Source organism: Dipodomys spectabilis, unplaced genomic scaffold, assembly GCF_019054845.1.
Source record: "Dipodomys spectabilis isolate Male_0828 unplaced genomic scaffold, ASM1905484v1 ptg000043l, whole genome shotgun sequence".
Taxonomy (NCBI): domain Eukaryota; kingdom Metazoa; phylum Chordata; class Mammalia; order Rodentia; family Heteromyidae; genus Dipodomys; species Dipodomys spectabilis.
In genome coordinates, this window is record NW_024870720.1 from 24,198,227 (window position 1) to 24,213,195 (window position 14,969).

At 34.6% G+C, this 14,969-nt stretch overlaps 1 protein-coding gene across 2 annotated transcripts in view; it reads right to left on the minus strand.

Moving 5' to 3' along the window:
- The window catches only part of Cenpc (centromere protein C), a 48,796-nt gene that overhangs the window by 16,022 nt on the left and 17,805 nt on the right, over positions 1 to 14,969 (minus strand). For both annotated transcript variants that reach the window (XM_042678316.1, XM_042678315.1), the window contains exons 8-12: positions 14,215 to 14,822; positions 11,981 to 12,154; positions 8,552 to 8,834; positions 4,033 to 4,167; positions 2,024 to 2,103 (exon numbers count right to left, since the gene is read on the minus strand). In XM_042678316.1, coding sequence (XP_042534250.1) covers positions 2,024 to 2,103; positions 4,033 to 4,167; positions 8,552 to 8,834; positions 11,981 to 12,154; positions 14,215 to 14,822 — 1,280 coding nt within the window. The remainder of the gene's footprint in view (positions 1 to 2,023; positions 2,104 to 4,032; positions 4,168 to 8,551; positions 8,835 to 11,980; positions 12,155 to 14,214; positions 14,823 to 14,969) is intronic.

The following is a 14,969-nucleotide window of genomic DNA, read 5'->3' on the forward strand; positions in this document are numbered from 1 at the left end:
ATATTTTGCATAGATACACATAGATATACATTCATATATAAATATACACAAAAATATAAAAGGACAGCTAGTAAAGTCACAAATTAAGCCTAAGTCAGTATGAAGGATTTAAAAACAATTCTACCATATAATTCAACTATATTGCTCCTGATCATATACACAAAGGTATTAAAGCCAGTATACAATAGATACCATATACTATACTACATACTATCCATTATATGTACTATATATTACTTCTAGCAATATATATTTAGATATATTTCTAGGAACCAGTCTAGGTGTCATTAATGGATCAATGGAAAAAGAAATTATGGTATAAATACATAGCAATATTATTCAGCCATAAAAATAAATACAATCTTAGCTGGGCACCAGTGGCTCACATCTGTAATCCTAGCTACTCAGGAGGCTGACATCTGAGGCTCACAGTTCAAAGCCAGCCCAGGCAGGAAAGTCTGTGAGACTCTTCTCTCCAATAAACCACTAGAAAACCAGAAGTAGAGCTTTGGCTCAAGCGGCAGAACACTCGCCTTGAACTGAAGAGCTAAGGGACAGTGCCCAAGCCTGGAGTTCAACCCCACGACTGACAAAAAAAAATACACTCTTGTCATCTGCAGGAAAACTGATGTTAAGCAAAATGAGCTGGACTCACAAAGACAAATACTACATGCTTGGTCCCATTATGTGGAATCTAAATTGAAAAAAAAATTAATATCAAAGAAGATTTACTTTTAGTATGGTGAGAGGGGCGCACCAGAGAAAGTGAGTAGGGAGATAAGAAAGAATGAAGGAGTAAGATCTCAGTATATTTGATACACAGATGAGAATAGCATAATGAAAAACTATTTTGTGCAAAAAGATCATAATAACTTTATCTATAAAGTCTAAAAAAAAAAGCTAAAATTGTACTCAGAAAAAATTTCTTCCTGGTCCATAATTACCAGGTGCCATAATCTTGTGTCATTATGATTCCTTTTAGAGTTAAGTGTTGAGTAAAATAGCTTTTAAACTGTAGAGACATACATTTTAAATTTTCCTAGAATTTATTCCTATTTTTCTCCCTATGTGAAGTTATGTGAGTTATTTGTAATTTAATACGGAGATATTGATATATTTAAATAAGGCATATGATTTGTCTGGTAAATAAATAATTCTATCCTAAAAAAAAAAGAAAAAATTTCTTCCTTAATAATTATACAAAATGTTTAAGAATTTAAAAAGAGGAAAAACATACATCTAAAGACAAGAGAAAAAGGAATTAAAAAGGAAAGATATTAGTGAGTTAGGAAAGGAAAAAGTAATGTAACAAATCATACTTAAGCACACATTCTGTGGGAGAATGAAATAAATTATGCCTCTCTTTAAGCATTTAAAAAAAAACTTTCACATGGGAATAAATTATGGCCTCTCTTTAAACATTTAAAAAAAGGGGGCTGGGAAGGTGGCTCAGTGGTAGAGTGCTTGCCTGGCATGTATGAGGCCCTGGGTTCGATTCCCCAGCACCACATAAGCAAAAAGAAAAAAAGCCGGAAGTGGTGCTGTGGCTCAAGTGGTAGAGTGCTAGCCTTGAGCTGAAGAGCTGAAGGACAGCACCTAGGCCCAGAGTTCAGGTCCCACGATCGGACCCCAAAAAAAAAAAAAAAATTAAAAAAAAAACTTTCACATGGGAAGTTTTATTTCAAACAAAGAAAAAATATATACTATAACCCAAGACTACTGACATCCATCAGTAGATGGTTAAACCTGCTCTATGTATCCCTTAATATTTGTATTAGCTGAACATGTTTACACACTGGAGTACATACTTAAGTATGAGTATTTTATTATGTTCTACTTAAAAGAAAGAACTGTCAGTCACTATATTCTTTTAATTTTCCCACTAAAAAGTAAGGATCTCACAATTAAGTAGTCAATATACATTTGTGATTAGTAAAAATGTAAGTAAACAAAACACAACAGAATTTATTATATACCTATAATGTCATAAAAAAGTAAAACAATAGAATAAACAGTAATTTACCTGAACTTTCCTGAACTTTGTCATCCATATCAGAATTATTCTTTCCAGGCATTAAATGATTCTTGAACTGAGATGGTCCACTTAAGATAAACAAACATCATAAAAGGTAAGCTTAATGATCATTTTTACCCTAAAACTATCAGATTTTGTTCTTATAAAACTAATAATGAGCTATAGATCACCAAGAATATACTTACATATATGCTGCATACAACAATAATAATAATTATATGCTGCATACAACAAAATTATATATTTATATGCTGCATATAATTATATAATATAATTATATATATTATATGCTGCATACAACAAAAATTTTACAAGTATGGTAACTGATGATAACACATAGTAACCTTTACATAAAACTAACTTAGGGATCACTTATAAATTTAGTCAACTCTAACGTCAAAATTATTTAATAGCCGGGTGCTGGTGGCTCCCACCTATAATCCTAGCTACTCAGGAGGCTGAGATCTGAGGAGCTCGGTTCAAAGCCAGCGTAGGCAGAAAAGTCCATGAGATTCTTATTTCCAATAAATCTGCAAGTGGTGCTGTGGCTCAAGTGTTAGAGCACTAGCATTGAGCTGAAGAGCTCAGAGACAGTGCCCTGGCACAGAGTTCAAGCCCCACAACCGAAAAAAAAAAATTAATGAAAATCAAAATATAAGAAAAATGAAAAATAAATCAGCAAATCTTCACTTGAATAAAACATAGCCTTTATTTTTTTTAATGGACTATAAAATATAGCCTAGAAATTGTCAGAAATAATACAAGTTATTCTAGTTCAAGATCTTTCTTCTTTTTAAGAATCCAAGCTTGGGGCTAGGAAGGTGGCTCAAGTGGTAGAGCGCTAGCCTTGAGCTGAAGAGCTGAGGGACAGCGCCCAGGCCCAGAGTTCAGGCCCCACGACCAGACCCCCCCCCCCAAAAAAAAAAAATCCAAGCTATAGCCAGGCACTGGTAGCTCACACCTATAATCTTAGCAACTCAGGAGGGTGACCATGGTTCAAAGCCAGCCTGGGCAGCAAAGTCCATGAGACTCTTATCTCCAATAAACTACAAAAAAAGAAAAGAAAAAAAAGAAGAAAAAAAAGCTGGTTCAAGTGGTGGAGCACTTCATGAACCAAAACAGGAACAGGAACAGCACCTGATTTCAAGCCCCAGGAGGGAAGAATTTAAAAAAAAAAAAAGAATCCAAGATATGGTAGTTGAAAATCCCAAAGAATAAAGAAAACTGTCATTCTTAAAAGCTCTAAAGGTTTGCTATAAATTATCTTTCATTCCCTTTGTGAAAGGTTTATAAAGTGAAGTCAGATAAAATACAAGTAGATTAACTTGAGCTGTTTTATCTATTAGTTGTTTGATATTATTTTCCTTTCAAAAGATAGAATCCTCCTTCATGAATGTAGTCTGGACTTGTGGTGAATTATTGCTAAGGAACAGAATACAATAGCAGGGAGTATAAGCCAGGAACCGCTAGTTCATACTTTAATCCCAGTTACTCAGGAGGCTGACATCTGAGGATCATGGTTCAAAGGCAAACTGGGCAGGCAAATTTGGGAGATTCTTATCTCCACTTAAACAGCAAAAAGAGAGAAGTCAAGGTGTGGCTCAAGTGTTAAAAGTGCCTTGTTTTGGGCATTCACCCAGATGATCACAAACAAGGCCATACTAAAGCTACCAGCACAACTATGTTTATCACAGCATTATATATATATATAATATATATATATATAATAAAATATATATAGCTCTAGTCAACAGCCATGAGATCCAGCTAAGGGGGTTCTTTAGACTCATTAACTCTTAGAGGACTTATAAAACTGAAAGATGTCTTGATTGCTCTCTTGTAAAAATATCTAAGCTAGAAATAACTAAGACTCTACCAGATTTCTGACCCACAAAAACTATAAACAATAAAATTTAAAAAGCTTACAAAATAGCTTACACAGTAATGGATAATTAATATAAAAAGTAAATCCTATTATCCTTAGAAAATATGCATACCTTTCTTCCAAATCTGAAACTTTAGAATTTCCAGCATCCAAATTAGACACTAATGGTATGTTGCATGGATATTCACTGGTAGGAGATTTTAGATGAACATTCAGTGCATCTTGATCCTTGGAATATCCAGTAGTTCTGTGAAAATAAAAAGTTTGAAACAGTTCATAATTCTGCAAAAACTCTCTTCCAGAAACAATATGCAGGTGAGTACATATAAACAATGTATGTAATATTGGCTAGAACTAATATCAGCTCACCATGTTCAGGTCCTAACATTCAACTAGTTCTGAAACAAAACAGACTCTGGGAACCTACCAAAATTTCTAATTTGCAACTTTCTGTTGAGAGAAATGGTGCAAACCTAGACTTAAAGAAAGTAGTGAGGAAAGGACAGTGGGTAACATTACTAGATGCAGCTTATGATATACTTAATCTATTACAGTTCACTATGAAATCAATAAATAACTAAAATTGTTTTCACTGATATTCATACTCTGTCTACTTTAGAGGACAATAGGGTCCACAGAGGAACACAGCTCATCTCTGTCTAGTTTTTTTTGTGTGTATACGTGCACACATGTGTGTGTGTGTGTGCATGCGCGTGCATGCACATGTGTCTGTGCTGGGGCTTGAACTCAGGGCCGACCAGCTAACCCTAAGCTTTTTTGCTCAAGGCTAGCACTCATCCTCTTGAGCCACAGCTCTATCTGGTGTTTTGGTGGCTTATTTGGAGACAAGAATCTCACAGACTCATGCCTCCACTGGCTTTAAAAAGCAATTCTTAGATCTCAGTTTCCTGAGTAGCCAGGATTATAAGCATGAGCGATAGGCACCAGCTTTAACAATCATCTTTTGTTTTATTTTTTATTTTAATTTTATCTTCAAGGTGATGTACAGAGGGGTTACACTTACATAAGTAAGGTAGTGATTACATTTCTTATCTAATTTGTTACCCCTTCCCTCATTTTTCTCCCACCCCAATCCTCCTCCCAAGTTGTCAAGATCATTTCCAACATATTGTCTTGTATCACTATTGCATAGGTGTCCTTTATCTCACCATTTTGTTATCTTTCCCTTCCCTAATTCAGATAAATTATACAATGCCTGATAACAGGGCGTAAACCATAGGAGGAAAAAAAATGCAAAAGAAAAAAAGAAATCTCATAGTACATTGAGAACAACAACAAAGAAACTGCTTGTGTCCATATCTTGGAGATCATTTCGCTTAGCATCATCTTTTTTTCCCATTATTAAAATTTTTAATATTTAGATTTTCACTTAACTATGAAGAGCTAGAAACAAAAGCAAAGCATAACATAATGTAGGCAAGGGGTTGAAGAACAGCTGTGCAGATTAGAGAAACTGGCCTTTAGTTTTGATTTCTGGTTACCTGTTTTGGGGCCTCTGGCTCTGCGACCTGGGCCATGTGAATTTTAGGGTTCCTTCCAGCATGAACTTTTTGTAATATTCTAGGCAATATCCTTTTTTAAAAAAATAATATTTTCATCAAGTATTACAAGCATGTATAAGCATTTAAAGCATCCTATAATAAAAAGCTTGTATCCATCATCAAATGTTTTCAAATCTTAGCCTATTTGATATATGTGTCTTTCATCAACAGCTATAGGTAGAACTGGAGAGCCTCTATAGCTGTATTAGTTATTTTTGTATTGCTTCTGGTAAGTAAGGCTCATATTCATAGTATGAGACTTGTTTTTCCTTCCAAGATTCAGGACCTGCTCTTGGCAGGTCACATCAGCACAAGTCTGTACCTTTAGGGCCTGTTCCAGTTCTGAACTACAGAAAGTTAAACTTCTTGCCTTTCCTATAGAATTGATGTGATATGCCAATGAAATCATTTGAGCTCTTATATTATTAGCAGAGGTACTAATGAAATGTAATCTCTTGTTACAATTTAGCTTACATATTTCAAATGGACCTGTTAGATAATACATCAAATATGGGTATGAGAAAAGATAAAATATAATAGTTGAACTACTAGATCACTGGAAAACCTGTTAGGGATAATAGGTAGTATAAAAGATTGATACTGAGTAATAAGCTTTTCCTTTTTAAGTAATCTATTTACACAGCCTTTCTTTCCTATTTATGCAGTAACAAGTACGTTTTATTAATTCCAAATCCCAGAGTCGTGTGTGATTTTTTAATTGCAACCTTTGCTTACTGTCTGACTGTAAGCACAACAGTATTTATTTAATTAACTGAAAATGAAATGGCAGCCTTACATATTTGGTCAGGATTATAATTATCATAGTTTCCCTAAAACACATTTTGAGTGCTTTAGAAGGCATATTAGTTTTCAGCAAGTGGAATGACTGAGTTCTCATTGTAATATTTGCTAATGATTAGATTTTTTGAAAATATTTATCATGAATTTTGATTAAATATACATTTAAACAGGTTATTTCAGACACAAAAGTAAGACTTTTTGCCTTGTTTGTTTAAAACATATTCCTCTATTTAAGTCAGTAGTTCATTAAGGGTGTACGGTGTGTATGTGGATGTGTGTGATGTAAAGTGAACATTAAACTATGATTTCATTAGTAATTATCACTATTTCTCTTTCAAAATCATATAGCAATAGGAATTGCTATATAATTTTATTTTTATGTTCATATTTTTTCAGATGACTCACTTTATAGTGACATTATTTTCAAAACAGGGTTCCTGTGGAGATTTTATGAAGCAGAGATTTACTTATATTTGATACCAGAGCATAGCAGACTTCTATATAAACAGATATTTTTGTCGACAAGCTCCATCAAATCAAGCATCATCGCTTAGCATCATCTTATATGGTCATATGCACATAGCTAATGAGCTATTCTGTTCGTCTGCAAAGATTATCCTTGATGTATACTAATTATTACAAATAAGGGAAACCACGGAACCTATGTTTCTTTGGATCTGGCTTACTTCATGGAAGAGCTCTATGTGTAATCTTTTGAGGAACCTCCATACTGCTTTCCAGAGTATTTCAGTATATTTCTAGCATACCAGGTATAAAATATTTGTTGAATGCATGTTATAGCAAAAAACAAGAAAATATAAAACAGTACTTAATAAGGATAAGACTATTAAGAATTCACTAAAAGCATCTATCATTTAGCAAATACCTGGCATATTATAAGAACTCAAAAATTGAACCAAGCAGAATGTCTCATGTATAAGCCCAACTATTTATAAGTCAGATGTCAGCAGGATCCTGGTTGGAAGTCAGCCCGGGAAAAAAAGTTAGTTGAGACCCCCATCTCAACAATGATGGGAAATGCAGCATGTACCTACAATTCTAGGTATATAGGAGGGTAGGTAAGATAACAGTATAAGGTTTTATATGCTCTAGCAAAAATACTAGACCCTCTATAAAAAAGAACCGAAACAAAAAAGCTGGGAGAACAGACAGCTCTACACATAAAAGTTATTAAGAAGGCTGGGAAGGTGGCTCAGTGGTAGAGCGCTTGCCTTGCATGCATGAGGCTCTCAGTTCGATTCCTCAGCACCACATAAGCAAAAAGAAAAAAGCCGGAAGTGGCACTGTGGCTCAAGTGGTAGAGTGCTAGCCTTGAGCTGAAGAGCTGAGGGACAGTGCCCAGGCCCAGAGTTCAAGCCCCATGACCGGACCCAAAAAAAAAAAAAAAAAAGTTATTAAGACAATTACTTTTTTTCCCCCAGTCCTGAGGCTTGATCTCTGGGCTTGGGTGCTGAATAAATTTTATATCATGCATTTTTTATATTTTTTTTAAAAAAAAGCAACTTGGGGCTGGGAAGATGGCTCAGTGGTAGAGTGCTTGCCTTGCATGTATTGAGGCCCTGGGTTCAATTCCTCAGCATCACATAAGCAAAAAGAAAAAAGCGGGAAGTGGCGCTGTGGCTCAAGTGGTAGAGGGCTGAAGAGTTGAGGGACAGTGTCCAGGCCCAGAGTTCAGGTCCCACGATGGGATCAAAAAAAAAAAAAGCAACTCTGAGGTAACAATACCCTATTAAAATACAACACTCAATTCTACGTGCTATTAATTGTTCCCCATTTTAAACCGAGAAATTAAGTTCAGAACAGCACTTTGACGAAGTGTCACTCAATATATGGCAGAGCTCACTATATATGATGTTGGTATATGTGGAGGGGAAGAGAAAAAACAAATTGTTAAAACAGGGATACAGGAGGACCCATTGCAACAATGAGATGTACAAGTCGTTATGTCGAAAAACGAACTTTACAACTTTGGGCGGGGGGGACTAGGGTGGGTGGAGGATATGAAGGGATGGGAAGGGGAAACAAAGCAGGAGGCTACAATGCTTGATAAGAAATGTGCTCATTATCTTACCCATGTAATTGTAACCCCTCTGTACAGTATTTTCACAATAAAAATATATTAAAATATATATATATATATATATATATATATATGGCAGAGGATGCATTAATATAATAATAGCTCTATAGAAAAAAGTGTTCTTATACTCTGTTGTAAATGATTAAATAACAGACAAAAGTAACTACCCAGGGCAATCAAGATTTTTCTTCTTAGCCAGTTCTGCCTTGTCAGTTTCCAATGGCTCATCTTGAGAAGAACCAGAAATTTCATCATGGCTTCCAGAATCTTTAATCTTTAAAGACTTCTGTACTTTTGAGGTTCCTTGAGTAGATTTCTTCTGCTTTTTTGATGAAACAGATTTTTTACCAACATTTTTAGATGACTGATTTGTTTTTTTAGCAGGTTTTTGTCTACTGCTGTAATTCAGTGATAATTCATTTCTTATTGGAGAATTTCCATGAATGGGACCTAAAAGATTCAATGATAATTTGAAGTTATCAAAATATTTGTCAAGATGATCTAGCTCAATGAACTACCATCATCACATTTACATGTAACCACTTATACCCAGAACACTCTCACAGACTCAATTTGTTTCCACATTTGATCCTAGATCGTTCACGAGCTTCCTAAATAACAGTTTCTAGCTCTGCTCATACTCTTTCTTCTGACCATCCTTAACATCTGGTACTCCTCAAAGTTCCAGCTCAGATTTTTTTACTCTGTAACCTTTGTTTGGAATAATGCCTTAGTTTTAATAAATATCTGTATGTTGATATCATAAAACTTAACAATTATTCTTCTCTAAATCTGTTTCCTATCTTAACAAACTATCCAGTTTCCTAAATCACAAATCTGAGTCATCAAAGGACTCTTGCCCATATTTACAATCAATTCTTAAATTGTTAGCACTGGTCTCTTAATGGATTTTAAATCTGATTATTTTAAGTTCTCTTGTGTGTCATCAGAAAAGGTCATCATTTCATTTCTGGATTATTAAAACAGTTTCCTAACCATTTCTGTATCACTGTTAACTCATTCTTCATTGTATTTCAATTGTACTTTAAGAATATCATCTTTGGAAAATGAAACCTGAATCATTACAATTCTGCTTTAAAATCATGTAGTGAGAAGCCAAGACACTGTAGCCTGTGATCACCTGAATTCACAAACCTGAAATCAGCCTTAGCAATATTAAGAACCTAATTCAAAAACAAAAAAACCTTTCAATATCTATAGCTTCACAATTAAGTCTAAAATACCTCAACATCTAGAATTCACTTATTTCATTAATCATAACTCAACACCTTCTTTCAAACTCAGAAAAGTATTAACTATGACAGGTCCTCTAAAGCACTGGCTCTCTATAAAGGCAATCCTTAGACCATTAAGGACCACATCAGCCAGATGCCAGTGGCTCACACTTGTAATTCCAACTAATTGGGAGGTAGAGATTGGGAGGCCCATGGTTGAGGCTGCCATCTAGAGCAAAAAAGTCAGGAAGACATATATCTCAACAAAACAAGTTGAGCACAGGGACATAGACCTGTTGTTAGAGTTAAGCATGAGGTTACGTCTGATGACCTTGGTCTCAGGCCAGCTCTAAGCAAAAACTGAGACACTATTTGAAAAATAATCTAAAACAAAAAGGGAGAGACATGTAGCTCAAGTGGCTCAAGAGTACCTGCAAAGCAAGTGAGGCTGAAATCAAACTCCAAAACTGCCTCCAAATTAAATACAAATAGACATACAGACTGATATATAGATAGATACAAAGATCAAGGAGTACTGCAGACAATGAAGTAATACTTGCTGATGTCAATCAAGAATGTTTTGATTTAAATTCATGGCAAGTACTCACTTAGTGATCTAAAAATCTTCTCAATATACTTTGAAATTAAGAAACAAAAACTTCCTAAATATTCTTCTGGTATTACTTTATCTCACTAAATAATTTCATTCTTATATTTGTTCAGGAAAAAAGGGAGGAGAAGTAAAAGGCTATGAGTAATTGTAGGCTCTTGCCCTTCTAATCCACTAGTACTTCCTCTGGTTGCCTTCAAAAACCATCCTAAATCCTATCCAGGTATAGAACATACCAGAAATTCCAGGTATGTTCTATGAGAGGAAGAGGCAGATCATAATTTGAGCCTAAGCTATGAAGTAAGACTTTCTCAAAGAAAAATCCCAAAATCCTGAAACTAACAATTCTCAGCTTCTCTTCCACAATCTGCTGAATATACCACACTTTCTTTTTTATGCTTTCATCTTTCCTTTGTAGCAGTTAAGAATGATCCATCCCCTCCCCCACAGTATAACCCCTGTTTTCACTGTATTTGATCTTGGTATAATTTTGGGAGGGGAAGGGAAAAAACAAATTGTTTAAATAGGGATACAGGTTGACCCACTACAAGACGCTATGCTGAAAAATGAACCTTACAATTTAGGCGAGGGGGGGGATGCGTAGGCAGGGGTAGTTGAGGAGGTGGGAGGAAAGGGATGGTAGGGGAAAAACAAAGGAGGAGGCAACAATGCTTGATAAGAAATGTATTCATTACCTTGCTCATGTAACTGAAACCCCTCTGTACAGTATAAAAAACATTAAAAAAAAAAAAAAAGAATGATCCATCAAGAGATGACTCAATTATGTCACTTGGCTATTTAAATCCGCCAGTACTTCTAAATACATTTAATCTAATCTCTTTTTATCATGGCTTGTCTGACTTCTACTCTAGTTCAATCTGCTCCAACCACACTGGTGGTCTTGATATTATTCAGCTTGCCAAACACATTCCATCAAGACTATTATAAATACTATCCCCTTCGCTTGCAATGTTCCATTCCCTCAGTTATTGCTTTCTTTTTATTCATATATTGGCTTTCATAAGTCGTATTTATGAGTACATTTATAAAAACATTATCTAACTCTAGCTTCTCATCTACTCCCATCTTTGTAATCCCCTTCCTCCATCTCTATCCTTGTGTTTTATTTTTTCTTATCATCCCTTTATGAATTATTAATCTCCAGTCTTCTCCAACTACAATGTAAACTTCACAAGAACTTTCAGTTTGTAGCTTTGTTTTTCATAGCATATCTCCATATCTAGAACACTGTATATGCTGGAATATCAAAGAATCTTCAATTGCCTTACTATTTCTATTGATAATCCAATTTAATTTTGTCCTATCAAGATTTTCCTATATAATAGAAATATAAAGCTACACATAAAATCCTTTATAGAGAATACTTTGCACCTCTCAAAAAACATAATTTAAATAAAAATGTAAGTATCACCTGATGTGGAAGAAATAATTGTATTGTCAAAGCTCATAGAATTCACAAATGTTATAGACCATGAAAATGGCAATTTGCCTTGTGAAGGTTAAAATGTGTTTGTGACTTTAACAAAGTATCACTATTCCACACAATACTGTGAAATATGTGAAATTTGTGTAATTACCTAATCTCGATTAAAAAAAAGGGAGAGAAGAGGTGGGTTAGGAACAATGAGTGACAATCTTATTAGACACTTTGTATTCATATACTGTTTTACAAAATGGGAACTTCTTTGTACAACCACTTAAAGATAATGAATTTAAAAAAAAATACTTACTCTCCTCTGATTTTACCACCCACCAATTAGATGGACGTCTGGAAAGTCTTCGACTTCTTGTGATACTAAAGGTCACTTCTTCAGGAACAAATTTGTTCTTGGACCCTTTGGAATTACCTTTCTTTTCTGTTACTTCTTTATCTTTTTTGGTGCACCCTTTTTTTTTCTTGCTCCCTTAAATAAAGAAACCATAAAAACAATCCTAAATCTGTATGAGTTTTCAGACAATCATGACAGACAAAAAAATAATAATAATAAAACTATCAATATTAGGAATTTTTTACATTTATTTTCTGGGAATTTATTTTGGGTTTTTGTTTTGTTTTTTTCAGTACTGGGGGTTGAACTCAAGGCTTTTGTTAGCAATACTTCTAACACCTTTCTCTCCTGTTTAATTTTGAGGAAGATATCACTGCCTACACCTGCACTTCAATCCTCCTACTTGTGTTTTTCTGCATAGCTGGGGGGATGTAGAAGAACAATACCTCATCCAGCCATTGTTTGAGATGGAGTTTCACAAACTTCTTTTGCCTTGGTGGGCTTGACTGCAATCTTCCAGTTTACTTCCCAACTACCTAGGATTAGAGCCTTGTGCCACCATGCCTGGTTTTCTTTCCCTTTTTTTTTTTTTTTAGGTCACATTTCAACACAACCTCTCTAAATTTCTGCCAATTAAATGCAAACTTTATACACTACTTGATAACTCTAAAATATTCAAATATCTTCAGCAAGAAAAAAAATGTTTCTTTTTACTATTTACCAATGACATCAGTTAAAATACAGTATTACTGCTTTTTGTTTTAAAATAATTTTCAGCAATCTAATATTTGGAAAAGGATAAATGTGATTATATTATAAACTCTGAAATGAGATTATTTTGGGTTATCCAGATTGGCCCAATCTATGGGTCCTTAAAATTGCATGTATCCCTTTAAAAAAAAGTTAGGGAAAAATGGAATGATAGAAGAGGCAAAAGAAATTAAAAATGTGAGAAGACTGGCATGTTTGGCTTTCATGATAGAGGACCATCAGGCAAGGGACACAGGTGGCTCAAAAGTCTGGAAAAGAAAAAAGGATTCTCTAGTAGAGCCACCAGAAGAGACTACAACCACTGTCAGTGCTGTGAAAATTCTGACCTCTGCTAAGTTCCCATCTCAACCAATAAGCTGAGTCTGGTTGTAAGTACCTGCATTCCAGTCCGGGCCATCCCTGGAATAAATGGGATATGCTATTTGAAAAATAACTAAAGCAAAAGGAGTTAGTGGTAAAGTATCTGCCTAGAAAGAGCAAGGCCCTTAGTTGAAATCCCAGCTCTGCCAAAACAAAACAAAGATGTATATCTGAAATCTAAAGAGGAAGAGGTAGGAGGATTATGGTCCACAACTCATACCTGGCAAAAAGCAAGCCAAGGTTAAAAAAAGGGGGAAGAGGGGCTGAAATCATGGCTTAAATGATAGAGCAACTAGCTAGCAAGTGCCGACCCTGAATCAAAATCCCAGTACCAGGAGGTAGGAGGAAAAGATGGAGACAGAAGGAAGGGAGGAAGGAAGGAAGTTGATATGTGGTATATAGCAGGTACTCAATAAATGTTTCATACTTGTTAACAACATTCAAGTGTAAGTATCTTTAAGGCATAATATCCTTCATAGGTCTTTTTGTAAGAAATTATGAATCAAAATTTGCCTTTAAACATTGTGAGTTCATATGTCATGTAAGAAAGTAGTAGGAAAAACTTTTGCCACTATCACTCTCAGATTAGTCTAATTCTTTAGATTTTCTTAAAATGGCCAAAAACTAGGAACTAAAAAGAGTATAAGTAAGTAATAAATAGAATTAATTTTTAAAAATATGGGACAAGGTAGATACAAAAGCTTCTGAAAATAAAAGGTGCCTTTCTACATTTTAAAACAGAATACAAAGATATAAAAACTATCCACTCCTATTTCATCTTGTACATTTATCTGTCTATACACCCCACTAAAATGATCTAGTTAGCAACAGAAGTCCTGTCTTACTAACCAGTTTATTCATCTTTCTCTTTCACTTCTCCATATATGTTGCTATCTTAGAAACTAAACAAAAACCAAATGAGTTGGAATTGAACTACATGTAAAACAAAAAGAAAACAATCTATTAGGTTTTGAGGCATTTTGTAAACACAGGTTTGGTTTCCATACTTCCCAAAGATAAATAGTGGAATAATATTCACAGTAACATTTAATATAAACACTTACCCACAGGTAATGTCTGTTTTTCAGAAATGTGATCATTTTTTGTCTCTTCACAATCTTCCATATTTCTTCCTGAGTTTCTCTTTAACTTGTCTTGGGCAATATGTGACATGTTTCTATTTTCATCTTCACACTGTCCCATATCACATTGTTCTTCAACCACGCTGGCCTTTAATGATCTTCTCTCTTTCTGTTTTATAGTCTTTTTGCTACTAGGATGTTTTTCAACATTTTTAGAACACATTTTATATCTCATAGATGCATGATTATCTTCTAATTCATCTATCAAGGTATAACTCGGTCCCAGTATTTTTTCACCAGAGGGCTGAGATTTCTCTACTGAGGGAGCTTTACGGGAATGTCTGTCACTTGTCAAAGTCTTAGGTAATATACTCTTTTGTTTTCCTCTTGACTTGTTATCCTGAATGAGTGAAGAGTTCTCATTTGGAGATATTGTGTGATGTTTCAGAGGTACACCCTTTCTTGGTATTGTAATCCAAGATGGACTGGCCAAACTTCTATCTGAGTCATCAATTATAAATTCATCCTCTAACGTCTTATCACTTGGAGATGAAGGAGGTGGAGTAGTTACTAGATGCCTAACAATGGGACTAAAACAAGATATTATTTTAACAGATTAAAAAACAAAATTCCACCTTTGGAAGTAAAGAAAATACCCTATAGAGGAAATAAAATCTGTATTTTCTGTAAAAGAGAAATTCAAAGGTCTTTGAAATTTTCCTTAATCTTGTTAATCT